The 26,625-nt window shown below is 42.5% G+C and overlaps 1 protein-coding gene and 1 long non-coding RNA gene across 5 annotated transcripts in view; one reads left to right on the top strand and one right to left on the bottom strand.

The window, feature by feature from the left end:
* LOC106603143 (steroid hormone receptor ERR1) lies at nt 1-19,703 on the top strand. Of its 4 annotated transcripts, XM_014196428.2 has the most exons (8): nt 1-496; nt 11,225-11,342; nt 13,755-14,138; nt 14,291-14,407; nt 14,615-14,728; nt 15,364-15,531; nt 15,800-16,069; nt 16,616-19,703. In XM_014196428.2, exons 3-8 carry the CDS (start codon nt 13,760-13,762, stop codon nt 16,867-16,869), a joined length of 1,302 nt encoding a protein of 433 aa, XP_014051903.2. In that variant the 5' UTR covers nt 1-496; nt 11,225-11,342; nt 13,755-13,759; the 3' UTR covers nt 16,870-19,703. The 4 variants fall into 4 exon arrangements, with proteins under 4 accessions (XP_014051903.2, XP_014051902.2, XP_014051901.2 ...); XM_014196427.2 differs by lacking the exon at nt 11,225-11,342; XM_014196426.2 differs by lacking the exons at nt 1-496; nt 11,225-11,342 and adding an exon at nt 11,662-11,910.
* LOC123742456 (uncharacterized) overlaps nt 16,253-26,625 on the bottom strand; it is a 12,489-nt gene continuing 2,116 nt past the window's right edge. The window contains exon 2 of the long non-coding RNA XR_006769623.1: nt 16,253-16,865. This is a non-coding gene — a long non-coding RNA (uncharacterized lncRNA). The remainder of the gene's footprint in view (nt 16,866-26,625) is intronic.

Genomic DNA, 26,625 nt, shown 5'->3' on the forward strand with positions numbered 1-26,625 from the left:
AATGGATAAGGGATATACGTAACTAGAACCCCAATTGTAGCAGCGGAGATCAGATAGAACACACAGTAGGCTACAGAAAGTAACATCAATATACGGGACTAGGCTGGATAAGAGAATAGCCTATGGATTAAATAGCCAACCAAATTGGGTTGACCAATTGTATCACCTGCAATCAGTCTTTCAACGCTGTGTCCCTTGATACATTGTTTTTATTTTCAAGCAATAATTTTGGGAACATTTTGCGCTACGACGACTCATCGCCTCTGAGATTATGCTATTTAAATAAAGGCCTACATAAATGTTCTAGGATTTTTTTTTGGGGGGGGGGGGGGTTCACGATCTGCATCCACTCTTGTGGCAATGTCGAAAACACCGTGATCTTAACCGTGGCTAAACCGGTCGACATACATCATTGTAGTGGAGTTATCTGTGGTTTCCGTAGCTACGGTACTGCCTGGGTTGAGAACTCTTTCCAACGATGTTCTCACAAATACAAGTACGTATTTCATAATGGTCAACATTGTAAATCTGTGCACATATAGTTACTGTATTACTTCTGAATAATTGTCTCGCACGGTTCCTCTGTTCCGCAGCTGATTAACTTTGCGTGACAACGACAATGGTAACCGTGCGTTGCTGTAATAATAAGCTACCGAATGCTTTGGCATGCGTGTTGTGTCTAGGACTTCGTGACTGATCCAATGAGCAAGATCCACCCCTTCTATAACCTATTGTATATAGCCTACCTGTACTGTCAGTGTACTGTCAGTCTTCAGCACAATTTGGTCACCTACAGATTCCCATGAAGTCTACAGCATGTATCAATCCAACCAGATTGGTATGAAATGGAACCAAACAAATGTATAAAGTAGCTTTACTTTAGCGATAGTGGATATGGTTTTTGGACTGCAATTGACTACTTCTGGTTTCTGGTCTTTGCCTACCGCATAAAAAGATTTTCTCCAGGTAAAGGCTAGTCCTGACCAATAGTCTTTGATGGCATACTGAGTGACAACCATAATTTGAACAGTCTGATGCTTTACACACTCATGTTAAACACTCATACAGTCCAGTTTCTCAACTGCTGTTGAGTTAGTAACCGACATTTAATCTGTGTTCAGAATGCAATTGAATATGCAATGGCGTCAGTCCAGCTAAACCTTGGGTATGGCAAAGCCTACTTTTACATTTTTGGTCTTGAGTTAGGCTTTATATATATACACTAGATGACTGACAGGGGGCACTGTTTTGAAGCCACCGCGCCTCCTTGGCACTCCCCCAACGTTGTAAAACCTATTTTGGAACCTATAGAAATGCATTTATTAATGTCTACATTTCTTTTTGCCACGTTTATTCTACCTAAATTCATACTTTTAAATTATATTGTGTGAGCTAAACATAAAAATAAAATAAAAAATAGTAACATTTTCCTTAAAGTATAATTTTGGGAAAGTTATGTTACTGTCCCCACTACAACAACAACATACTTTAAAAACGTTTAATACTGTAGAATTCCACTCATTCCTATGGAGGACTGATTCTTCTGGTGAGTGCCAATATGGCCGACCGGTGGCATAAAAGCCTCTTATTGCCCAATACATAGCTTAAGCAATCCAGGGTTTATATACATAATTGTACACAACTGACACCCCTGGAATAGCCTCCCAAGGGAATGACCTGTGCAAATTATGGCCCTCCAGGACCTGATTGAGATTCCTGATCCAGTATCCCTGCACATTGTAAACATGGTACTGGAACTGACCCTGTATATAGATAGTATGCTTACTTACTTTATCGTCTTCTTCTTCTTCTTTTTATATCTTGTTTTTTTTTCCTACCTTGTTATTTTTAGTATTACATTGTTATTGATTACTGCATTGTTGGGGTTAGAGCTTGCAAGAAAGGTATTTCACTGTACTTGTGCATGTGACTTGAAACTTAATGGTCTGATGCAGCCGTTTTTATCTCAATATCAAATCATTTCTGGGTAACAATGAAGTACCTTACTGTGATTGTTTTCTTTTTTTTACCATTTTAATTTAAAACAAAAATATTCTTAGCTGAGAGCAATTTCTCAAACAAGAATTTTGCTAGGACAGTCTGGAAATTGTTTTGAGTTGGGGGGGGGGGGAACTGAAAACTAACTGTTATTGGCAGAGGTTTGGAACTCTTTCTTATTGGTCTATTAACAAATTTATCCCATGGTAACTTCACCGTGGAAGGCCAAAACTCCCTTCCACCAAAATAGGCTGAAATTTCAGGTGGTCTTTTCAAACAGCTCTCACACTAACGAATATTATAATGTTCACAATTTCACAGTATTATTCCAACCTCCTATTGTGGAAATATAGCACATTCGGAAAATATTCAGACCCTGTCCCTTTTCCACATTTTGTTACGTTATAGCCTTATTCTAAAATGGATAAAATTAAAAAATGCTTCATCAATCTACACACAATACCCCATCATGACAAAGCGAAAACATGTTTTTCAAAATTTTTGCAAAAATAAATAAATACTAAATTTTAATTAAGTTTACATAAGTATTCAAACCCTTTCCAATGAGACTTGAAATTGAGCTCAGGTGAATCCTATTTCCACTGTTCATCCTTGAGAGGTTTATATAACTTGATTGGAGTCCAACTTTTGTAAATTCAATTGATTGGACATGACTTACAGTTGATGTCTGAAGTTTACATACACCTTAGCCAAATACATTTAAACTCAGTTTTTCAAAATTCCTGACATTTAATTCCAGTAAAGATTCCCTGTCTTAGGTCAGTTAGGATCACCACTTTATTTTAAGAATGTGAAATGTCAGAATAATAATAGAGAGAATGATTTATTTCAGTTTTTATTTCTTTCATCACATTCCCAGTGGGTCAGAAGTTTACATACACTCAATTAGTATTTGGTAGCATTGCCTTTAAATTGTAAAAATTGGGTCAAACATTTCAGGTAGCCTTCCACAAGCTTCCCACAATAAGTTGGGTGAATTTTGGCACATTCCTCCTGACAGAGCTGGTCTAACTGAGTCAGGTTTGTAGGTCTCCTTGCTCGCACACACTTTTTCAGTTCTGCCCACAAATTTTCTATGGGATTGAGGTCAGGGCTTTGTGATGGCCACTCCAATACCTTGACTTTGTTGTCCTTAAGCCATTTTACCACAACTTTTGCAGTATGCTTGGGGTAATTGTCCATTTGGAAGACCCATTTGCGACCAAGCTTTAACTTCCTGACTGATGTCTTGAGATGTTGCTTCAATATATCCACACAACGTTCCTCCCTCATGATGCCATCTATTTTGTGAAGTGCACCAGTCCCTCCTGCAGCAAAGCACCCCCACAACATGAAGCTGCCACCCCCGTGCTTCACGGTTGGGATGGTATTCTTCGGCTTGCAAGCCTCCCCCTTTTTCCTCCAAACATAACGATGGTCATTATGGCCAAACAGTTCTATTTTTGTTTCATCAGACCAGAGGACATTTCTCCAAAAAGTACGATCTTTGTCCCCATGTGCAGTTGCAAACCGTAGTCTGGCTTTTTTATGGCGGTTTTGGAGCAGTGGCTTCTTCCTTGCTGAGCGGCCTTTCAGGTTATGTTGATATCGGACTCGTTTTACTGTGGACATAGATACTTTTGTACCTGTTTCCTCCAGCATCTTCACAAGGTCCATTGCTGTTGTTCTGGGATTGATTTGCACTTTTCGCACCAAAGTACGTTCATCTCTAGGAGACAGAACGCGTCTCCTTCCTGAGCGGTATGACGGCTGCGTGGTCCCATGGTGTTTATACTTGCGTACTATTGTTTGTACAGATGAACGTGGTACCTTCAGGAATTTGGAAATTGCTCCCAAGGATGAACCAAACTTGTGGAGGTCTACCATTTTCTTTCTGAGGTCTTGGCTGATTTCTTTTGATTTTCCCATGATGTCAAGCAAAGAGGCATTGTTTGAAGGTAGGCCTTGAAATACATCCACAGGCACATCTCCAATTGACTCAAATGATGTCAATTAGCTTATCAGAAGTTTCTAAGGCCATGACATCATTTTCTGGAATTTTCCAAGCTGTTTAAAGGCACAGTCAACTTAGTGTATGTAAACTTCTGACCCACTGGAATTGTGATACAGTGAATAATAAGTAAAATAATCCGTCTGTAAACAAATGTTGAAAAATTGCTTGTGTCATGCACACAGTAGATGTCCTAACCAACTTGCCAAAACTATAGTTTGTTAACAAGAAACTTGTGGAGAAGTTGAAAAACTAGTTTTAATGACTCCAACCTAAGTGTACAGTCGTGGCCAAAAGTTTTGAGAATGACACAAATATAAATTTTCACAAAGTTTGCGGCTTCAGTCTCTTCAGATATTTTTGTCAGATGTTACTATGGAATACTGAAGTATAATTACAAGCATTTCACAAGTGTCAAAGGCTTTTATGGACAACTTCATGAAGTTGATGCAAAGAGTCAATATTTGTAGTGTTGACCCTTCTATTTCAAGACCTCTGCAATCTGCCCTGGCATGCTGTCAATTAACTTCTGGGCCACATCCTGACTGATGGCAGCCCATTCTTGCATAATCAATGCTTGGAGTCTGTCAGAATTTGTGGGATTTTGTTTGTCCACCTGCCACTTGAGGATTGACCACAAATTCTCAATGGGATTAAGGTCTGGGGAGTTTCCTGGCCATGGACCCAAAATATCAATGTTTTGTTCCCCGAGCCACTTAGTTATCACTTTTTCCTTATGGCAAGGTGTTCCATCATGCTGGAAAAGGTATTGTTCTTCACCAAACTGTTCCTGGATGGTTGGGGGAAGTTGCTCTGGGATGATGTGTTGGTACCATTCTTTATTCATGGCTGTGTTCTTAGGCAAAATTGTCAGTGAGCCCACTCCCTTGGCTGAGAAGCAACCCCACACATGAATGGTCTCAGGATGCTTTACTGTTGGCATGACACAGGACTGATGGTAGCGCTCACCTTGTCTTCTCCGGACAAGCTTTTTTCTGGATGCCCCAAACAATCAGGAAGGGGATTCATCAGAGAAAATGACTTTACCCCAGTCGTCAGCAGTCCAATCCCTGTACCTTTTGCAGAATATCAGTCTGTCCCTGATGTTTTTTCCTGGAGAGAAGTGGCTTCTTGACACCAGGCCATCCTCCAAAAGTCTTCGCCTCACTGTGCGTGCAGATGCACTCACACATGCCTACTGCCATCCCTAAGCAAGCTCTTTACTGGTGGTGCCCCGATCCCGCAGCTGAATCAACTTTAGGAGACGGTCCTGGTGCTTGCTGGACTTTCTTGGGTGCCCTGAAGCCTTCTTCACAACAATTGAACCGCTCTCCTTGAAGTTCTTTATGATCCGATAAATGGTTGATTTAGGTGCAATCTTACTGGCAGCAATATCCTTGCCTGTAAAGCCCTTTTTGTGCAAAGCAATGATGACGGCATGTGTTTCCTTGCAGGTAGCCTTGCACCACCCTCCTTTAGAAGGATCCAGTCTGTTATTCAAACTCAATCAGCATGACAGAGTGATCTCCAGCCTTGTCCTCGTCAACACTCACACCTGTGTTAACGAGAGAATCACTGACATGATGTCAGCTGGTCCTTTTGTGGCAGGGCTGAAATGCAGTGGAAATGTTTTTGGGGGATTCAGTTCATTTGCATGGCAAAGAGGGACTTTGCAATTAATTGCAATTCATCTGATCACTCTTCATAACATTCTGGAGTATATGCAAATTACCATCATACAAACTGAGGCAGCAGACTTTGTGAAAATCTATATTTCTGTCATTCTCAAAACTTTTGGCCACGACTGTATGTAAACATCCGACTTCAACTGTATATAGACACACCTATATAAGGTTCCTCAGTTGACAGTGCATGTCAGAGCAAAAATCAAGTCATGAGGTCAAAGGAATTGTCTGTAGAGCTCCGAGACAGGATTGTGTCAAGGCACATATCTAGGGAAGGGTACCAAAAAATGCCTTCAGCATTGAAGGTCCCCAAGAACACAGTGGCCTCCATCATTCTTAAATGGAAGAAGTTTGGAACCACCAAGACTTTTCCTAAAGCTGGCTGTCCGGCCAAACTGAGCAATCTGGGGAGAAGGGTCTTGGTCAGGGAGGTGACCAAGAACCCGATGGTCCCTCTGACAGAGCTCCAGAGTTCCTCTGTGGAGAAGAGAAAACCTTCCAGAAGGACAACCATCTCTGCAGCACTCAACCAATCAGGCCTTTATGGTAGAGTGGCCAGACGGAACCCACTCCTCAGTAAAAGACACATGCCAGCCTGCTTGGAATTTGCTAAAAGGCACGTAAAGGACTCTCAGACCATGAGAAACAAGATTCTCTGGTCTGATGAAATCAAGATTGAACTCTTTGGCCTCAATGCCAAGCGTCACATCTGGAGGAAACCTAGCACCATTGGGCGGCGCACAATTGTCCCAGCGTCGTCCGGGTTTGGCCGGTGTAGGCCATCATTGTAAATAAGAATGTGTACTTAACTGACTTGCCTAGTTAAATAAAGGCTACATTTAAAACATTTAAAAATCCCAACGGTGAAGCATGATGGTGGCAGCATCATGCTGTGGGGATGTTTTTCAGTGGCAGGGACTGGGAGACTAGTCAGGATCGAGGGAAAGATGAACGGAGCAAAGTACAGAGAGATCCTTAATGAAAACCTGCTCCAGAGCACTCAGGACCTGACTGGGGCGAAGGTTCACCTTCCAACAGGACTACAACCCTAAGCACACAGCCAAGACAACGCAGGAGTGGCTTCGGGACAAGTCTCTCAGTGTCCTTGAGTGGCCCAGCCAAAGCCCGGACTTGAACCTGATTTAACATCTCTGGAGACCTGAAAATAGCTGTGCAGCGACGCTCCCCATCCAACTTGACAGAGCTTGAGAGGATCTACAGAGAAGAATGGGAGAAATTTCCCAAATACAGGTGTGCCAAGCTTGTAGTGTCATTCCCAAGAAGACTTGAGGCTGTAATCGCTGCCAAAGGTGCTTCAACAAAGTAAGGGGTCTGAATACTTACGTAAATGTGATATTTCAGTTTTTGCTTTGTCATTATGGGGTATTATGTGTAGATTGATGAGGGGAAAAAAACAATTTAATCCATTTTAGAATAAAGCTGTAACGTAACAAAGTGGAAAAAGTGATGGGGTCTGAATACTTTCTGAATGCAATGTATATCTAAAACATAGGAAAACCATATTTTTGACTGCAATGGGCCTGTAAGAAGCCATAATGTACAGACTATGTAAACATAAATGGTACCATAGATCTTTCAGAATACAAGTATATGCGTGAGATTGAGATAACAAGCAGCACAAGTTCTGGTGCTTTTGACAATCATGATTTCGCAGGTGTTAGCATCTTTCGAATTTTGGAAGGGGAGGGGACAATTGGCCCATAGACTTGTCTGTAACTTACAAAGAGAGAGGGTGGAGCTCTTCGTTCCGGTTCCGAATCCTCGTTCTATTTCTTATCTTTACACGTATGGACCCAGAACTTAATCGAGCATCTGACCAATTACACATTACTTTAGTTCTGAGTTAACAGAGATTAAAGAAGCAATAATCCCATTTTGCAATTAACCTTTCACCAGTCTGAGATAAATGGACAAGGACCACTTCTGCTGTCCTCAATGTCTCCACAGTGTGGCGCATGCAAAGCTTTCATGAACTTTAGATATGTCATACTCCTCAGTCCTCACTTACACAGAACAACAGTTTTGCTGTATTAGTTCTTATTCTGAGATAAGTAACATTTACATACAGTTCCAGTCAAAAGTCTGGACACACCTACTCATTCAAGGGTTTTTCTTTATTTGTACTATTTTCTACATTGTAGAATAGTGATGACATCAAAACGATGAAATAACACAAATGGAATCATGTGGTAACCAAAAAAGTGATAAACAAATCAAAATACATTTTATATTTTAATTTCTTCAAAGTAGCCACCCTTTGCCTTCATGACAGCATTGCACACTTGGCATTCTCTCAACCAGCTTTACATGGAATGCTTTTCCAACAGACTTGAAGGAGTTCCCACATATACTGAGCACTTGTTGGCTGCTTCCTTTCACTCTGAGGTCCAACTCATCCCAAACCATCTCAATTGGGTTGAGGTCGGGCGATTGTGGAGGCCAGGTCATCTGATGCAGCACCATCACTCTCCTTCTTGGTCAAATAGCCTTTACACAGCCTGGAGGTGTGTTTTGGGTCATTGTCCTGTTGAAAAACAAATGATAGTCCCACTAAGCACAAGCCAGATAGGATGGCGTATCGCTGCAGAATGCTGTGGTAGCCATGTTGATTAAGTGTGCCTTGAATTCTAAATAAATCACTGACAGTGTCACCAGCAAAGCGCCTCCACACCATCACACCTCCTCCTCCATGCTTCACAGTGGGAACCACACATGTGGAGATCATCCGTTCACCTACTCTGTGTCTCACAAAGACACGGCGGATGGAACCAAAATTCTCACATTTGGACTCATCAGACCAGATTCTTCAAAGTAGCCACCCTTTGCCTTGATGACAGCTTTGCACACTCAAGGCATTCTCTCTACCAGCTTCATGAGGTAGTCACCTGGAATGCATTTCAATGAACAGGTGTGCCTTGTTAAAAGTTAATTTGTGGAATTTCTTTCCTTCTTAATGCGTTTCAGCCAATCAGTTGTGTTGTGAAAAGATAGGGGTGGTATACAGAAGATAGCCCTATTTTGTAAAAGACCAACTTCATATTATGTCAAGAAGTGCTCAAATAAGCAAAGAGAAACGAAAGTCCATCATTACTTTAAGACATGAAGGTCAGTCAACCCGGAAAAGTTCAAGAATTTTGAATGTTTCTTCAAGTGCAGTCGCAAAAACCATCAAACAATATGATGAAACTGGCTCTCATGAGGACCGCCACAGGAAAGGAAGACCCAGAGTTACTTCTGCAGCAGAGGACAAATTCATTAGAGTTACCAGCCTCAGAAATTGCAGCTCAAATAAATGCTTCACAGAGTTCAAGTAACAGACACAAATCTCAACAGGCCTTCATGGTTGAATTGCTGCAAAGAAACCACTACTAAAGGACACCAATAAGAATAAGAGACTTGCTTGGGCCAAGAAACACGAGCAATGTGCATTAGACCGGTGGAAATCCTTTGGTCTGACGAGTCCAAATGTGGAATATTTGGTTCCATCTGCCGTGTCTTTGTAAGATACAGAGTAGGTGAATGGATGATCTCCACATGTGTGGTTTCCACTGTGAAGCATGGAGGAGGAGGTGTGATGGTGTGGGGGTGCTTTGCTGGTGACACTGTCAGTGATTTATTTAGAATTCAAGGCACACTTAATCAGCATGGCTACCACAGCATTCTGCAGCGATACGCCATCCTATCTGGCTTGTGCTTAGTGGGACTATCATTTGTTTTTCAACAGGACAATGACCCAAAACACACCTCAAGGCGGTGTAAAGGCTATTTGACCAAGAAGGAGAGTGATGGAGTGCTGCATCAGATGACCTGGCCTCCACAATCACCCGACCTCAACCCAATTGAGATGGTTTGGGATGAGTTGGACCGCAAGATGAAGAAAAAGCAGCCAACAAGTGCTCAGTATTTATGGGAACTCCTTCAAGTCTGTTGGAAAATCATTCAGTGTAAAGCTGGTTGAGAGAATGCCAAGAGTGTGCAAAGCTATCATGAAGGCAAAGGGTGGCTACTTTGAAGAATATAACATGTATTTTGATTTTGATTTGTTTAACACTTTTTTTGGTTACTACATGATTCCATATGTGTTATTTCATAGTTCTGATGTCTTCACTATTATTCTACAATGCAGAAAATGGTAAAAATAAAGAACCCTTGAATGAGTAGGTGTGTCCAAACTTTTGACTGGTACTGTATATAGTTAACTAAAAAAACTAATACCAGACAAAGGAAGTAGAGACAGAAGGGTATTTTGATGATGCTGTTGGCATTGTGTTTGAAGTGTCAACTGCCAAGATAGGTTTACTGTGCTCAGAGCTCACAATGGTCATTCAAAGCCTTTTTAACCTTTTTATAATGTACTAGATGAGCTATAATCATGCAGAACTTGAGTTACTAAACAGATGACGATATCTAGAAAATGTTTTAGACTTGTTATTTGTCTGTCGGGTAAACAGGATAGTTTTAAAGCTTCACTGTAGATTCAACTATTGTGATGCGTGTGAACAATAGTTATGGCACTGTGTCTTATCCCAAAGACAAGTATTTTTTTTACCTCAAATATGAAAATGTTATACATAGACATGTAAATCAGAGATATTTTATAATTATATACTTTACCCAGTAATATACCCATTTTGTCATCTTATCCCCTAACATTTGTTACAATATTTGTTGTGCCCCCTTCTCTCAAAACTTTGTGAATTATCATCCAATTTAAGCCTTGTGTGTGTGTGTGTGCATGTGTGTGAGAGAGGCAGAATTGCAGTTACTCTATCTGTCCTTCAAGCTTTCCTATGACTTTGACCTTTGGAATGTGTCAGAGGGTGCGAGTAAGGGGGAGGGGTGGTTGGGTGTAGTGTGCAGAAACATGTGCTTGAGTGCTTGTATGGTAATGAGAAAAGGCTACTGCAATGAGCTAAATTGTGCCTGTGAGAAAGTCAAAGCAATGGTTTCGACTTCTGTAAGCAATTTAAACCAAATGGTGTTGATGAAGAGAACAGGACACAGTGTATGATACAGTCACTCAGTTATACCTTACTATTTGGTTTAGAGATAAGGAGTAGCTTAGTAGTTTTACAAAGCTTTTCCCAAATCTCTGTAACTCTCTTTCTCCAACACACACACACACACACACACACACACACACACACACACACACACACACACACACACACACACACACACACACACACACACACACACACTTTCTTGGCTATACATTTCCATACCCTAATGAGCTTGAAACACCTAGACAGAGTACTTAAAATACGATTGAGCCCTCTATGACAAGGATGAATGCTAGCATCTCCAGGCTTATGTTGGATAAAGCAACCATTATGTATAGTGCTGGAGTTGAGATTTCGAAAATATAAAGTCAGAATTGGGAGACCAAGAGTTAATGTGTTATGTCCTTGTCCTGTGATACACTCTTCAGGACACATGTATTTTGAACATGTACATAATAAGACATGGCGTAAGGAGAAATCAGTAAATGTTTTGTCTGCCTTCTTAGGTTTCCTAATAATTGGACTGTTCTACCCAGACCATAGCCACAATTCTAAACCAATAGAAAGTGAGTGGGGTTACCAGCAGAAGAGACCAATAAGGCTTTCCTGCAGCACAGCACACAGGTAATTGCTTTTTCTATGGCCTTTAATCAAATCTGAACCACCAATAATGATGGATGTAAAATAGCCAGTGATCTAAATATTGCTGTTGTGAAGTTGTATGCTGAAACTATTTTGAAGATATGGTCAAACTGCTTGATTTTAAGCACTAAGATAAAGTGTTGGCCTATTCACTCTCAGCCTGTGGATAAACTTCATAAAAGTTTGAGGAGTTGAATCATTTCACAGATCATAAGGTAGTGTTTTTATTTTTCCCCCCTGCCTTTTGTCATATGCAGCGAACTGTAGTAACCACTACCCCAGCACTGTGTCACCCTTGTCTGTCATTGAAATATTATTAGCTACTTCCTATCATGCACCAGACCTCCCATCTCTCCAGTCCTCCCTGAAAACCAACATTTGAATTCGACACGTTTTTAGAAGCGTTATAGCGCGTTAGCTACGTTGTGTATCCTGTCAACACAAACGCCCGTGATAATATCGCCGAGGGCAACCAGATACTTGGGGAACTCAAGGTACCTTGAGGGAGTTGGCTAGTTAGTTTGGTAACTAACTAGCTAGCTAGCTAGAAGTAAGTTGATGTCACCTGATGAGGAAAGCCAACACATTCTAATGGCATGCTAGCTAGCTACTGCTTGGTTTTCTTTAGCACTTAAACTTGTGATTAACTAACTTTAGCTACCTAGCTGTTAACTAAATGTACGTTTTCCATTCAGCTAAATACCTGAACATCCACACAGATCTTAGTTAATATTTGCCGAAAGGCTAGTTGTCTTGAGGATGTACAAACGCCACACATGTAACTTCACTTGTTAACGGCTAACTGTGATAACTAGCTGTAACGTTAGCTAATTGTATAGCCAAATTCCTCATAAATTCTAGCAACATAATAGGGATGTGGCATTCATTTTCTTATTATCCTCACTCATTCCTTTACCTGCTCGGTGGCATTCAATTTGTTATTGTCCCCACTCTTTCCTTTATCTGCTCAACCTGCCTCTTTCACAATCTCACGAATGGCTTTGGCCGGCTTCAAGTACATTCAAATAGCTAGCAAATGTATTGCTGCTAACACCTTTAGCCTTCTACCTAGCTAACTCGGGGGGGGGGGGCGTAGACCTCCTGGCATTTGTCAGATCATTTACATGTCTGTTTTAGCACTTCAAGTCTAAGACATGTTAATTTGTGAAGTCTGGAATGTATTTTCAGCTGTAGCTAGGGATCAACATTATCAGACAATGTTAATTATTGTAATTATTGAATATCTTCACAAATGAAGGGGAATTAATACATGGGAAATAAATAGTCATCCATGCCAAACGTGGGAGCTACAACAGCCGTACAATCTTTACACTGCAGTAGGGTGGAGTAGTAATATAAACGTTGACATGTTATGTAAAGGCGTAAAGATTACAGGCCAGAGTGTACAGCGTTTGAGAAGCATTGGGCCACTGGACCAACAGAAGTACTATGTCCCACATTTCACCACCTGCTGAGTTGTGGAAAGGAGGAGTCTGGGTAAACCCAGTGGCCTACAGTCTAGAGTTCAGACAGAAATGCCCCGTTTTACACAATCCCTGTCTGTGTGCTGTCATAATCCCAGAATCTCTCAATTTGAAGTGACATTTTTACATTGCATTTTGAAAGTGTTGTCTTTCTTCAATTGTTCAGATGATTAAGTGAATTGTACAATCGCCCTTGCAAAAGTGTCAGCATTCAATAGAATACAGAACTGTCTCGGATGCTGCCTCTAGGTTCTGGTGGGACATAATGGAGAGTGTCGTCCATCTTCTTACTGGGAATTTCTTATGTGGGTTTCATCAAGGGATTGCTGCTCTTCTGCTGTGGATTAATTACCCTAATCTGGAGAGGGCAGAGTAGGTTGGAGCTGGGATTATGGTCTCTCTCACAGCCCTTAGCATTTTAGCACAAACATACAGTACTCCCGCACGCACAAACACTCTCTCTCACTCGCCCTTCACAATATCCCATTATTGTTATGTCAGATTATTCTTTGCTGGTTTGTAGCAGCGCTTTTTCTTATAAGCTACTTGTTGTTGCGCAGTATATTTATTTATTTATAGGGCGGCAGCAGCAAGTCAGTTAAGAACAAATTCTCATTTACAATGACAACCTAGGAACAGTTGGTTAACTGCCTCGTTCAGGGGAAGAACAACAGATTTCGACCTTGTCAGCTCGGGGATTCGATCTAGCAACCTTTCGGTTACTGGCCCAACGCTCTAACTAGGCTATCTGCCAGGATTGATGATTGTCCTGGTTGTCTAGAGGGTCTATTGATACTAAAATGTAATGAAAGGGTGGCACATTAGAAGTGGCAGTCTAGACACAGTCTAATACCTCTGTCTCACTTTTTCCCTCCCTCCCCCTCCCACCTCTCTCTCCCTCCATCTGCAGTGATCATGTCTTCCAGGGAGCGTCGGTCAGATCTGTACATCAAGGCAGAGCCCAGCAGTCCAGAGGGAGGTGGTGGGGGCCGGGCCAGCCCAGGGGGAGCCTCCTCAGACTCCTCCCAGAGTGGTGGAGGTGGAAATAGAAGAGACGGGGTTGGGCGCTACTCACCCCCTCTGTACACCCCAGCCCTGCGCTGCCACTTCAAGGAGGAGGGTGGTGATGGGGCGGAGGAGGGATCTACAGGTAGCGGAGGAGGGCGGTGCAAGTATGCCCTGAGCACACTACCCAAGAGACTGTGTTTAGTGTGTGGAGACGTAGCCTCTGGCTACCACTACGGCGTAGCCTCGTGTGAAGCCTGCAAGGCCTTCTTCAAGAGAACCATCCAGGGTAAGGATGCTTGTAGGAGTGAAGTTGAGTGTGTGTCACTATAAGGATTGAAATGGGGTAGAGCTTGACTGCTTTGACAAAAGTCTCATATCGCTGTTGTTTCTTCCTTCTCGTCTCTCCCTCCTTCTTTCCACCTCCTTGCCTTAACTAAGGTAACATTGAATATAGCTGTCCGGCGTCAAACGAATGTGAGATCACCAAGAGGCGCAGAAAGGCTTGCCAGGCGTGCCGCTTCACCAAGTGCCTCAAAGTGGGCATGCTGAAAGAGGGTGAGTGTATGATCCAGAGCCCTTAACTAGTGGACCGGTCTGGTCTGGAGACACTGTTTGATGCCGTGTGACAAGTAGTTATTTGATTAAGGTCTGCCTCTTTATCTCCATACTTCTCCAAGCAAAGGGAGCTTGTTTGTCTCTCTTTCTCTCTCCCCTACTCTCTTTATCACGCTCTCTTCATTGTCGCGGTGTTGTGTGTCGCAGGAGTCCGTCTGGACCGAGTCAGAGGAGGGAGGCAGAAGTATAAAAGACGTCCAGAGGTGGACAGCGCGACCTATCAGAGTGCCCCTTTACCGCTTAGGAAGGAAGGGGAGAAAGGTAAGGAAGGGACTGAGAAGACCTTGTCAGGTTTTGTCTTGAAAGAACACAACTGTGGGTCTCCTGATTGGCGCAGTGGTCTGTGCCACTAGAGATTCTGGGTTCAAGTCCAGGCTCTGTTGCAGCCGGTGGCGACTGGGAGATCCATGGGGTGGCGCACAATTGGCCCAGCGTCGTCCGGGTTAGGGGAGGGTTTGGCCGGCAGGGATGTCCTTGTCCCATCACACACTAGCAACTCCTGTGGTGGGCCCGGCGCAGTGCACGCCGACACGGTCGCCAGGTGTACGGTGTTTCCTCTGACACATTGGTGCAGCTGGCTTCCGGGTTAAGTGGGCATTGTGTCAAGAAGCAGTGCGTCTTGGTTGGGTTCTGTTTCAGAGGATGCACGGCTCTCGACCGTCGCCTCTCCCGAGTCCGTACGGGAGTTGCTGCAATGAGACAAGACTGTAACTATAAATTGGATGCCACAAAATTGGGGTAAAAAGAAAAAGAAAGAACACAACTGTGCAGTCAAGTTTTCTAAAGAGCCCTCATTTCCCAGCAGAACCATTATATTAACATAATATCTTTTGTTTTATGGTAAATGTAACAGCTGTTGTGCCATAATGCTTGCTTTCTGTGTGTGTGTGACCCAGGATCCTCCAGCATCATCGTGTCCCACCTCCTGGTGGCAGAGCCAGAGAAACTGTTTGCCATGCCTGACCCCCTGCAGCCTGATACGGCTCAGCGCACACTCACCACCCTCTGTGACCTCGCCGACCGCGAACTGGTCGTCATCATCGGCTGGGCCAAACACATCCCCGGTAAGGGGGGCAGGGAAGAGGGGTGGGTGGGGGAGGGAGATCGGCATGGGAAGAGAATGGAGGAGTGTAGGAATGTAGTATGGGTCTACGGTGAAATAAGTTGGTTGGAACTAGCCCTCAGCACTTATCAGTAGCCCTGCAGTGGTTCACTATGTCTTATTCAGGGACTAGAATGCTGTCTTTTTGTATCAGCTGTCTGCCTAGTGATTGATCAGGCCAGTCTGCTCTAACCCTAACCTCCCTCCCCTTCATGTGTCCACCCTTGCAGGCTTCCTGTCGCTGTCCCTGGCAGACCAGATGTCGGTGCTGCAGTCGGTGTGGCTGGAGGTGCTGGTGCTGGGTGTGGCCTTCCGCTCCCTAGGCTGTGAGGATGAGGTAGTGTTCGCTGAGGACTTTGTCCTTGATGAGGAGATGTCCCGCGTAGCAGGACTGACAGAGCTCAACGCAGCCGTCAGCCAGCTGGCCCGACGCTTCCGCTCCCTGCAGCTGGACCGGGAGGAGTTTGTCATGCTCAAAGCCATTGCACTCACCAACTCAGGTAAACTAGCTATACAACAGTATAATCATAGAATATCCATCCAATCAGCATTATGTGGAGTGACATAACATGAAAATGTGATGAAAGCAGTAGGTGAGACTGAAATATCGAACCCTCCATATGTACAATTAGTTACTAATATGACAACATTCTTTATTTGAACCACTACTCACTCTAATTCAGTTTCATTTAGCAGTTTGGTCCAAACAGTTTATTTCAAAGAAAATACACCCAACCAAAATCAGCGCAGACAGATTAGTAAAGATTTGTCTCAGTCCCATTCTCTGAGGAGATTGTTGAAGTGCATAACTCCAGCCCTGAGGGACTGACAGACGATTGCTGTAAACAGCAAATTCACCCCCACTGTCTGCTTAGCGCACAAAGGCACTATTTGTTGTAATATTTGTCATGTTATGGACCAGTGCGTCCTATTACTTAATCACCAATGTTTACTGCCAAACACAATCTTGCAAAACCCTCTGTCCAAAAGACAAAAGGAAGCTTTTAGAAATACATGCTGACCATGCTCCCTCTCTCCCCTGCCAGACTCTGTGTACATAGAGGACATGGAGGCGGTGCAGAAGCTGAGGGACCTCCTCCACCAGACCCTGTTGGAGATGGAGTGCCAGCGACACCCCGAGGACCCCCAGCGGGCGGGGCGTCTCCTCCTCACCCTCCCCCTTCTCCGCCAGACGGCTGGTCGCGCCCTCACCACCTTCTATAGCATCAAGACCCGAGGTGGCGTGCCCATGCACAAACTCTTCCTAGAGATGCTGGAAGCCATGATGGACTCGCCCTAGAGAGAAGGGAGGAAAGCCAAGGAAAGAGGATGCAAGAGAATGAGGAGAAACAGGGAATCTGCAAAGAGTGAATGGCTGGCTGGTGTGAATGGAGAAGTTTTTATTCGATTTTGATAATGAAGAATGTGGAGATTATCTCTGGATCGTTTCTTTTATCATAGCCTCTTCAGAGATTCAAGTGTGTTTAAAAACAGAGAAAACCCATATACATGTAATAGATGCCCTCTGTGGAGGTTGATGGTGGAATATAACTCCTTAATACATGACCGCCAAACTTTGTTGAAAGACTCCAAGACTCGGTCAGTTCAAATATGGGAATAAACTACATCCAATCAATCTGAATGCCAGAATCATATTAGATGCCCACTATCCCTAACCTTCAGATGATAAACTACTGAAGGACTGCAGTGAGATATCTAAGACCAGACTGTAACCTTGTGGCTTAGACTTTATTGCGAACGATGCCATATCTCCCTCCACACAAAAGCCATACTAAAAAAACAGACAAAGAAATAGCCATTGACAAAGACTGCAGTATGGGGTCAGACCGACATGCACCCACAAGAGTATTTGTAGATTTGTCTACATACACAGTCTTACAATTCATTCATATGAATTACTTGCAATATGTTTTTAAGCAATACAATACTTTACACACAATTAATTGCAAGAAAAATAATAGTTGTGACTCATATGGCAATGACTGGCTATACATATAGGCTTAGGTGGCCAGGTGGGTGTGGAAAAACGGCTTTATAAAAGGCTGTGCAATTGATTATTAGTCCAAGAAAAGGGAGTATTATGATTGTCAACAAAATGTTGACGTGTCTCTTTACTTGGAAGTTGTTAGATTGTATTTATACTGTAAGGAGACTCAATAGGTACACAAAAAACAGAATACTGCTCAAGTAGTTGTGTGCGAGACAGAAGGGAAGGTTTGCTGCAGTGTTGGCACCACACTGAAGCAATGAAGGTGCAGTAAAATCGGGGGGAAAGCGACAGTTCTACTTTTTGGAATAATTGATTCTCCAGATCTCTTCGCTAGTCCTCTCCGACCCGTCTGATTCAGATGGGTATGTGCTGCTTAAAACCGTTAGTTTGATTAACTGAATTTGCCATTATTAGTGATCAAATTGACTTGGGGCTAAAATTAGGAATTTAAACTGTTATATTTTACATGTTGTGCCAGCGGAACAGATTGCTGCTGCTCTTGCAGCCGCTGAAAGACTGAAGGGACCTCTGTTGTTTTGACCTGGAGGTCCTCTTACTGTGTATGATTTTTGAACTGCAAGCATGTTGGTGCCCAAATGGGGCATTGAATGCAACACATTCAGCCTCATATGGGAAGCTCCAGCCCAGTCTGACTGAGACCATAGCTTTAATCCTTTTCAAACCCACTGAGCACACACTGGTTGAATCAATGTTGTTTCCACGTAATTTCAATGAAACTACATTGAACCAACGTGGAATAGACGTATTACTAGAAATAACTGAAAACCGTTATGATTGTGTGTTTTCACTGTTAAAGAAAACGTTTGAACATGCCAATGAGAGCTGAAGCCTGTAAATATGGGAGATGGTCCCTGACATGAATGATGGAATAGATTAGACTCATTGCCACTGTTAACTGAAATTCATGCTTGAGTATCTGGATTTTCCACCGTAGTTGTTTCATTCTTGGATTTTAAAGCTATCTTGCATTTACATTGTTACACTTGGCCTCAGGTTTGGTACTGAAATAAAGCAATCCGTTGAGAATGTTGTGATTGTTAGGTTTTTCAAATGGATTTTTTTTCTTCTGACAATGCATTGAATCTGTGAAGAAAACCATGTCCTTTAGGAATTGTTACACCGTTACTGAATTGACATACTCCCCTCTTAAGTACCCCACCTATATTATCTGTCAGAGATTTTGCAGTCTGTTAACTCTCCCAAACAAATGTTCTAGTTTTATAATGTACCCATTCATTTCTGTTCTTCACGGCTGTGGATGTTTGCATTTGACGTTTTGATTTGTGACTATGTTAATTCTTTTCTTTTTTTTTCTCCAATTGAACAGTAGCATTAGGTAACAATTGTCTCAACTCTGTTCTATATCTTGCGGTCTGATTTGTGCTTTGTTCTATCATTATTTTTTCAATTTTGTTTCTCAAAGGCGACTTGGAATTTTTGAAAATGTGTAAACAAACATGGATGCCTGGGTCCAGTTTAAGAAAGTTGTAAAAAATGTAAATGTTTGTGTCAATAACTAATATAATAATACAAAGGTAGTGTTTTCAGAAGGATACGCATTATGTAATGTCACTTTGTCTGTCATATATAGGTATGGTTGGGGGGGGGGGGGCATTTAGAGTATCACAATTTAGAGGATGTAAAATCATTGGTGGTTGTTGTAAAATGAGCAATACAAGAAATTACCAAAACTCTGTTTCACATTTCCTTGTATAGTCACAATGTAAATTAAACATAAACAGTAATATTAATAATAATAACGACAATTAATAGTAGTATTAAAGCTTATAACATGGAAAAGTTCAAATCAATATTTGTATTTAAAAGATTAAATTCTATTTTTTACTCAATTTGCTGATATTTGTTGATACTCATTTTATCTTTTGTGTGGGTTTAAGTCTAATGGCTGTGAATGTCTGTGTGTGTGTATGTACTCTTTTTCAGTAAGCTACAATGGTTATTTTGATGTGACTGTCTAAACAAAATGTTCATAATTAAATTACTATGAAGAAAAGACAAATGCTACACTGAAGTAAACAAGGGGTAGATTAAAATATTGTAGGTGCTTTGTGTTTTGTAATAAATTAACACACACCATCACATTTCATTGGTCTCGTACGTCTTCTGTCATGATTTGTTTGTTAGAATGTTTGTCAGTCTGCTGCTGTCCTGTTTCCCAGTCATGTTAAACACTGTTTCTTGTCCTGCTCACCAAAGTACATGAGTCAGATATAAACACAGAGATCCTCTTAAATTAGTTCTAATATGCAATTCTATGGATTGTGCCTTCAGAAAGTATTCATACCCCTTGATTTATTCTACTTTTGGTTGTGGTACAGCCTGAATTCAAAATGGTTTACATTCTACACATAATACCTCATAAGTAAAAATATGTTTTTAGAAATGTTTGTGAATTTTAAAATGAAATATAGAAATATCTAAGTATTAACACCCCTGAGTCAATACTTTGTAGACGCATCTTTGTAAGTGATTACAGCTGTGAGTCTCTCTGGGTAAGTCTCTCAGACTTTTCCACATCTAGAATTGTGTTATGTTTGGGGAAAATCCAATACAACACATCACTGAGTACCACTCTCCATATTTAAATTGCCCTTTCAGCAGGATAATAACCTAAAACACAAAGCCAAATCTACACTGGAGTTGCTTAGTAAGAAAACAGTGAACATTCCTGAGTGGCCGAGTTACAGTTTTGATTTAAATCTATTTTAAAATCTATGGCAAAACCTGAAAATGGTTGTCTGGCAATGATCAATAACCAATTTGACAGAGTTTGAAGAATTCTGAAAATAATAATGGGCAATTATTGCACAATCCAGGTGTGGAACACTCTTACATTTACATTTAAGTCATTTAGCAGACGCTCTTATCCAGAGCGACTTACAAATTTGTGCATTCACCTTATGATATCCAGTGGAACAACCACTTTACAATAGTGCATCTAAATCTTTTAAGGGGGGGGGGTTAGAAGGATTACTTTATCCTATCCTAGGTATTCCTCTTAGATACATACCCTGACTCACAGCTTTAATCACTGCTAAAGGTGCTTCTACAAAGTATTTACTCCGTGTGAATTCTTATTTAATTAGATATTTCTGTATTTCATTGACAATAAATTTGAAAAAAATCGAAAAACATGTTTTCACTGTCATTATGGGGCATTGTGTGTAGATGGGTGAGAAAAAATATATTTTATCCATTTTGAATGTGGAATAAGTCAAGGGGTGCACCTGAGTTCAATTTTGAGTCTCATAGCAAGGGTCTGAATACTTACGTAAATAAGGTAATTCAGTTTTATTTAATTTGATAAATTAACCAAAATTTCCCCAAAACGGTTTTTGCTTTGTCATTATGAGGTATTGTGTGCCGATTGATGAGGATTTTTTATTTATTTAATCAATTCTAGAATAAGGCTGTAGCACAACAAAATGTGGAATAAGTCAAGGGGTATGAATACTTTCTGAAGACACATTTGGAAACTGTTCAGACCCCTTGACTTTTTCAACATTTTGTTACTTTACAGCCTTATTCTAAAATTGATTAAATGTATTTTTTTTCTCATCAACCTACACACAATAACCCATAATGACAAAGCAAAAACATGTTTTTAGAAATGTTTGCAAATGTATTAAAAATAAAAACTGAAATAATTATTAATCCCCTTTACTCAGTACTTTGTTGAAGCACCTTTGGCAGTGATTACAGCCTCAAGTCTTCCTGGGTATGACGCTACAAGCTTGGCACACCTGTATTTGCAGAGTTTCTCACATTCTTCTCTGCAGATCCTCTCAAGCGCTATCAGGTTGGACAGGGAGCGTCGCTCACATCTATTTTCAGGTCTCTCCAGAGATGTTTGATTGGGTTCAAGTCCAGGTTCTGGCTAGGCCAATCAAGGACATTCAGAGACTTGTCCCGAAGCCGTTGTTTTCCTGTTGGAAGATCAACCTTCGCCCCAGTCTGAGGTCCTGACTGCTCTGGAGCAGGTTTTCATCAAGCATCTCTCTGTACTTTGCTTCGTTCATCTTGCCATCAATCCTGACTAGTCTCCCAGTCCCTTCCTCTTAAAAATATCCCCACAGCATGATGCTGCCACCACCATGCTTCACCGTAGGGATGGTAACAGGTTTCCTCCAGATGTGACGCTTGGCATTCAGGCCAAGGAGTTCAATCTTGGTGTCAGCAGACCAGAGAATCTTGTTTCTCATGGGCTGAGAGTCCTTTAGTTGCCTTTCGGCAAACTCCAAGCAGGCTGTCATGTGCCTTTTACTGATGAGTGGCTTCCGTCTGGCGACTCTACCATGATTGGTGGAGTGCTGCGGAGATGGTTGTCCTTCTGGAAGGTTCTCCCATCTCCACAGAAAAACTCTGGAGCTCTGTCACAGAGTGACCATCGGGTTTTGGTCACCTCCCTGACCAAGGCCCTTCTCCCCTGATTGCTCAGTTTGGCCGGGCAGCCAGCACTAGGAAGAGTGTTGGTGGTTCCAAACTTCTTCCATTCAAAAATAATGGAGGCCACTGTGTTCTTGGGGACCTTAAATGCTGCAGAAATGTTTTGGTACTCTTCCCCGGATCTGTGCCTCGACACAATCCTGTCTCGGAGCTCTACGGACAATTCCTTCGACCTCATGGCTTTGTTTTTGCTCTGACATGCACTGTCAAGTGGGACCTTATATAGACAGGTGTGTGCCTTTCCAAATAATGTCTAATCAATTGAATTTACCACAGGTAGACTCCAATCAAGTTGTAGAAACATCTCAAGGATGATCAATGGAAACAGGATGCACCTGACCTCAATTTTGAGTCTCATAGTAAAGGGTCTGATTACTTATGTAAATAATTTCCAAAAACTTGTTTTTGCTTGGTCATTATGGGGTATTGTGTGTAGACTGATGAGGAAAATGTTTTATTTAATCAATTTTAGAATAAGGCTGTAACATAACAAAATGTAGGAAAAGTCTTAATACTTTCCAAATGCACTGTACATATCTCTGGATCTAGGGCTATACCTCAGCCCAACACCATCTACACTACAGTATGGTGTACATTATTTATGTGGATATTAGAGCAGCGGTAACTCACCAGAACTACCAGCAGTACGACCAGGAATATGACCTCCCTGGAGCAGAACCTTTGTTCGCTCTCCCCAGAGCAATTTAACTTATTCCAGAGGCCAACCCAAAACATCACTGGCGGAGGAGAGGCACTCGAGGTGGCCAGCTGGTTCGACTTTGGAGGCGGGCACACCACCCACCGCTTCCGAGTATATTACTTGCTAATGTTCAGTCTTTGGATAACAAAGTTTATGAGCTCAGAGCAAGGATTTTTTTCCAGAGAGACATCGGGGCCTGTAACATACTTTGTTTAACAGAAACATGGCTCTCTCGGGATACTCTGTTGGAGTTGGTAAAGTCAGCAGGATTCTCAGTACATCGTGCAGACCGGAATAAATATCTCTCCGGGAAGCAGAAGGGCGGAGGGGTGTGTTTCATGATTAACGACTCATGGTGTAATTCTAGGAACATACAGGAACTCAAGTCCTTTTGTTCACCCGACCTAGAATACCTCACAATCAAATGTGATCTCCCAAGATCCCAAGAGAATTCTCCTCCGTCATTGCCACGGCCGTTTACATCACTCCTCAAGCCGATACCACGACGGCCCTCAAAGAACTTCACTGGACTTTATGCAAACTGGAAACCGCATATCCTGAGGTTGCATTAACTGTAGCTGGGATTTTAACCAAACAAATTTGAGGACCAGGTTGCTGAAGTTCTATTAACATATCGACTGTACTATTCGCGCTGCTAAGACTCTCAACCATTGCTATTCAAATTTCCAGAATGCTTACAAGGCCCTCCCCTGCCCTCCTTTCGTCAAATCTGACCACGACTCCATCTTGCTCCTCCCTTCCTATAGGCAGAAACTCAAACAGGAAGTACCCGTGCTAAGGACTATTCAATGCTGGTCTGACCATTCGGATTCCACGCTTCAGGATTATTTTGATCACGTGAACTGGGATACGTTCGGGGAGCTTGCGAAAAATAATCTAGATCCATACACGGATATGGTGACTGAGTTTATAAGGAAGTGTATTGGAGATGTAGTACTCACTGTGACTATTAAAACCTACCCTAACCACGGTAGCATTCATGCGAAACTGAAAGCGCGAAATACCACATTTAACCATGGCAAGGTGACTGGGAATATGGCAGAATATAAACAGTGTAGTTATTTACTCCGCAAGCTAACAAGCTAAACGTCATTATAGAGATAAAATGGAGTCACAATTCAACGGCTCAGACACGAGACGTATGTGGCAGGAACTACAGATAATCACGGACTACAAAGGGAAAACCAGCCACGTCGCAGAGGCCGACATCTTGCTTCCGGACAGGCTAAACACATTCTTTGCACGCTTTGAGGATAACACAGTGCCACCGACGCGGCCCGCTACCAAGGACTGTGGGCTCTCCTTCTCCGTGGCCGACGTGAGTAAAACATTGAAATGTGTTAACCCACGCAAGGTGGCCGGCCCTGACGGCATCCCTAGCCGTGTCCTCAGAGCATGCACAGACCAGCTGGCTGGTGTGTTTACGGGCATATTCAATCTCTCCCTATCCCAGTCTGCTGTCCCCACATGCTTCAAGATGGCCACGATTGTTTCTGTACCCATGAAGGCAAAGGTAACTAAACTGAATGACTATCGCCCCGTAGCACTCACCTATGTCATCATGAAGTGCTTTGAGAGACTAGTCAAGGATCATATCACCTCTACCTTACCTGCCACCCTAGACCCACTCCAATTTGCTTACCGCCCCAATAGATCCACAGATGATGCAATCACCATCACTCTGCACACTGCCCTATCCCATCTGGACAAGAGGAATACCTGTAAGAATGCTGTTTATTGACTATAGCTCAGCATTCAACACCATAGTACCCTCCAAGCTCATCATTAAGCTTGAGGCCCTGGGTCTGAACCCCGCCCTGTGTAACTGGTTCCTGGACTTCCTGACGGGCCGCCCCCAGGTGGTGAAGGTAGGAAACATCACCTACACTCTGCTGATCCTCAACACTGGGGCCCTACAAGGGTGCGTGCTCAGCCCCCTCCTGTAGTCCCTGTTCACTCATGACTGCGTGGCCAAGCACGCCTCCATCTCAATCATCATGTTTTAGACCCAAGCCACCCCTATACCCGGACTTTGAACTACTCCCCTTTGGGCGCAGGTTTAGGGCACCCCTCAGCAGGAAAAACAGAACTAGACAATAATTTGTGCCAGGTGTCATATCCCTCCTAAATAGCTCGGGCTAATGTTCCTATCAACTCAGTAAGGCCAGCAGGCTAGTCTTTAAAAAAAAAAAAATGTTTTATGTTTTATTGGTATGTAACTAACTGTTATGAAAGTTGTATTGTCAATTTTGTTTTGTATTTAAACGCCACTTTAAACGTGTACATGACACTGCAACAAAATTTCCCCATGGGGACAATAAAGTCAGTAAGTAAGTAAGACGACACAACAGTAGTAGGCTTGATTACCAACGATGACGAGACAGCCTACAGGGAGGAGGTGAGGGTTCTGGGAGTGTGGTGCCTCGAAAACAACCTCTCACTCAATGTCAACAAAACAAAGGAGATGATCGTGGACTTCAGGAAACAGCAGAGGGTGCACCCCCCTATCTACGTCGATGGGACCGCAGCGGAGAAGGTGGAAAGCTTCAAGTTCCTTGGCATACACATCACTGACAAACTGAAATGGCCCAGCCACACAGACAATGTGGTGAAGAAGGCGCAACAGAGCCTCTTCAACCTCAGGAGGCTAAAGAAATGTGGCTTTCACTTAAAACCCTCACAAACTTTTACAGATGCACATTTGAAAGCATCCTGTCAGGCTGTATCACCGCCTGGTACGGCAGCTGCACCGCCCGCAACCTCAAAGCTCTCCAGAGGGCGGTGCGGTCTGCACAACGCATTACCGGGGGCAAACTACCCGCCCTCCAGGACACCTACAGTACCCGATGTCACAGGAAGGCCAAAAAGATCATCAAGGACATCAACAACCTGAGCCACTGCCTGTTCACCCCTCTATCATCGAGAAGGTGAGGTCAGTACAGGTGCATCAAACCTGGGACCGACAGACTGAAAAACAGCTTCTATCTCAAGGCCATCAGACTGTTAAACAGCCATCACTAACACATTAGAGGCTACTGCATATAGGCATTGTAATGCATCTGTGTGTAGCTGGTGTAGATGAGTCAGGCGCAGGACAGCAGATATGAGTAATGTACGCAATTTTACTCAACAATAATCACAATACACGTCAATAAATCCAAGGCCACAATAACGGACTGCAATCAATAAACAATCACTCACAAACAAACATGGGGGTACAGAGGGTTAAAATATGAACAAGTAATTGGGGGATTGAAACCAGGTGTGTAAGACAAGGACAAAACAAATGGAAAATGAAAAGTGGATCGTCGATGGCTAGAAGGCCGGTGACGTCGACCACCGAACGGCGCCTGAACAAGGAGAGGGACCGACTTCGGCGGAAGTCATGACAGGCATAGACTAGAAACCACTGGCCACTTTAAGGAATGGAACACTAGTCACATTAATAATGTTTACATATCTGGCATTAGTAATCTTACTGTATTATGTGCTATTCTACGGTATCTTAGTCACTTAATAATGTTTACATATCTTGCATTACTCATCTCATATGTATATAATGTATTCTATACTCTTCTACGGTATCCTAGTCCGTTCAGCTCTGACATAGCTCGTCCATATATGGATATAGTCTTATATGTACAGTTGAAGTCTGAAGTTTACATACACTTAGGTTGGAGCCATTAAAACTCGTTTTTCAACCACTCCACAAATTTCTTGTTAACAAACTATAGTTTTGGCAAGTCAGTTTGGACATCTACCTTGTTCATGACACAAGACATTTTTCTAACAATTGTTTACAGACAGATTATTTCACTTATAATTTACTGAATCAC

Source organism: Salmo salar, chromosome ssa04 (genome assembly GCF_905237065.1).
Source record: "Salmo salar chromosome ssa04, Ssal_v3.1, whole genome shotgun sequence".
NCBI classification, from domain to species: domain Eukaryota; kingdom Metazoa; phylum Chordata; class Actinopteri; order Salmoniformes; family Salmonidae; genus Salmo; species Salmo salar.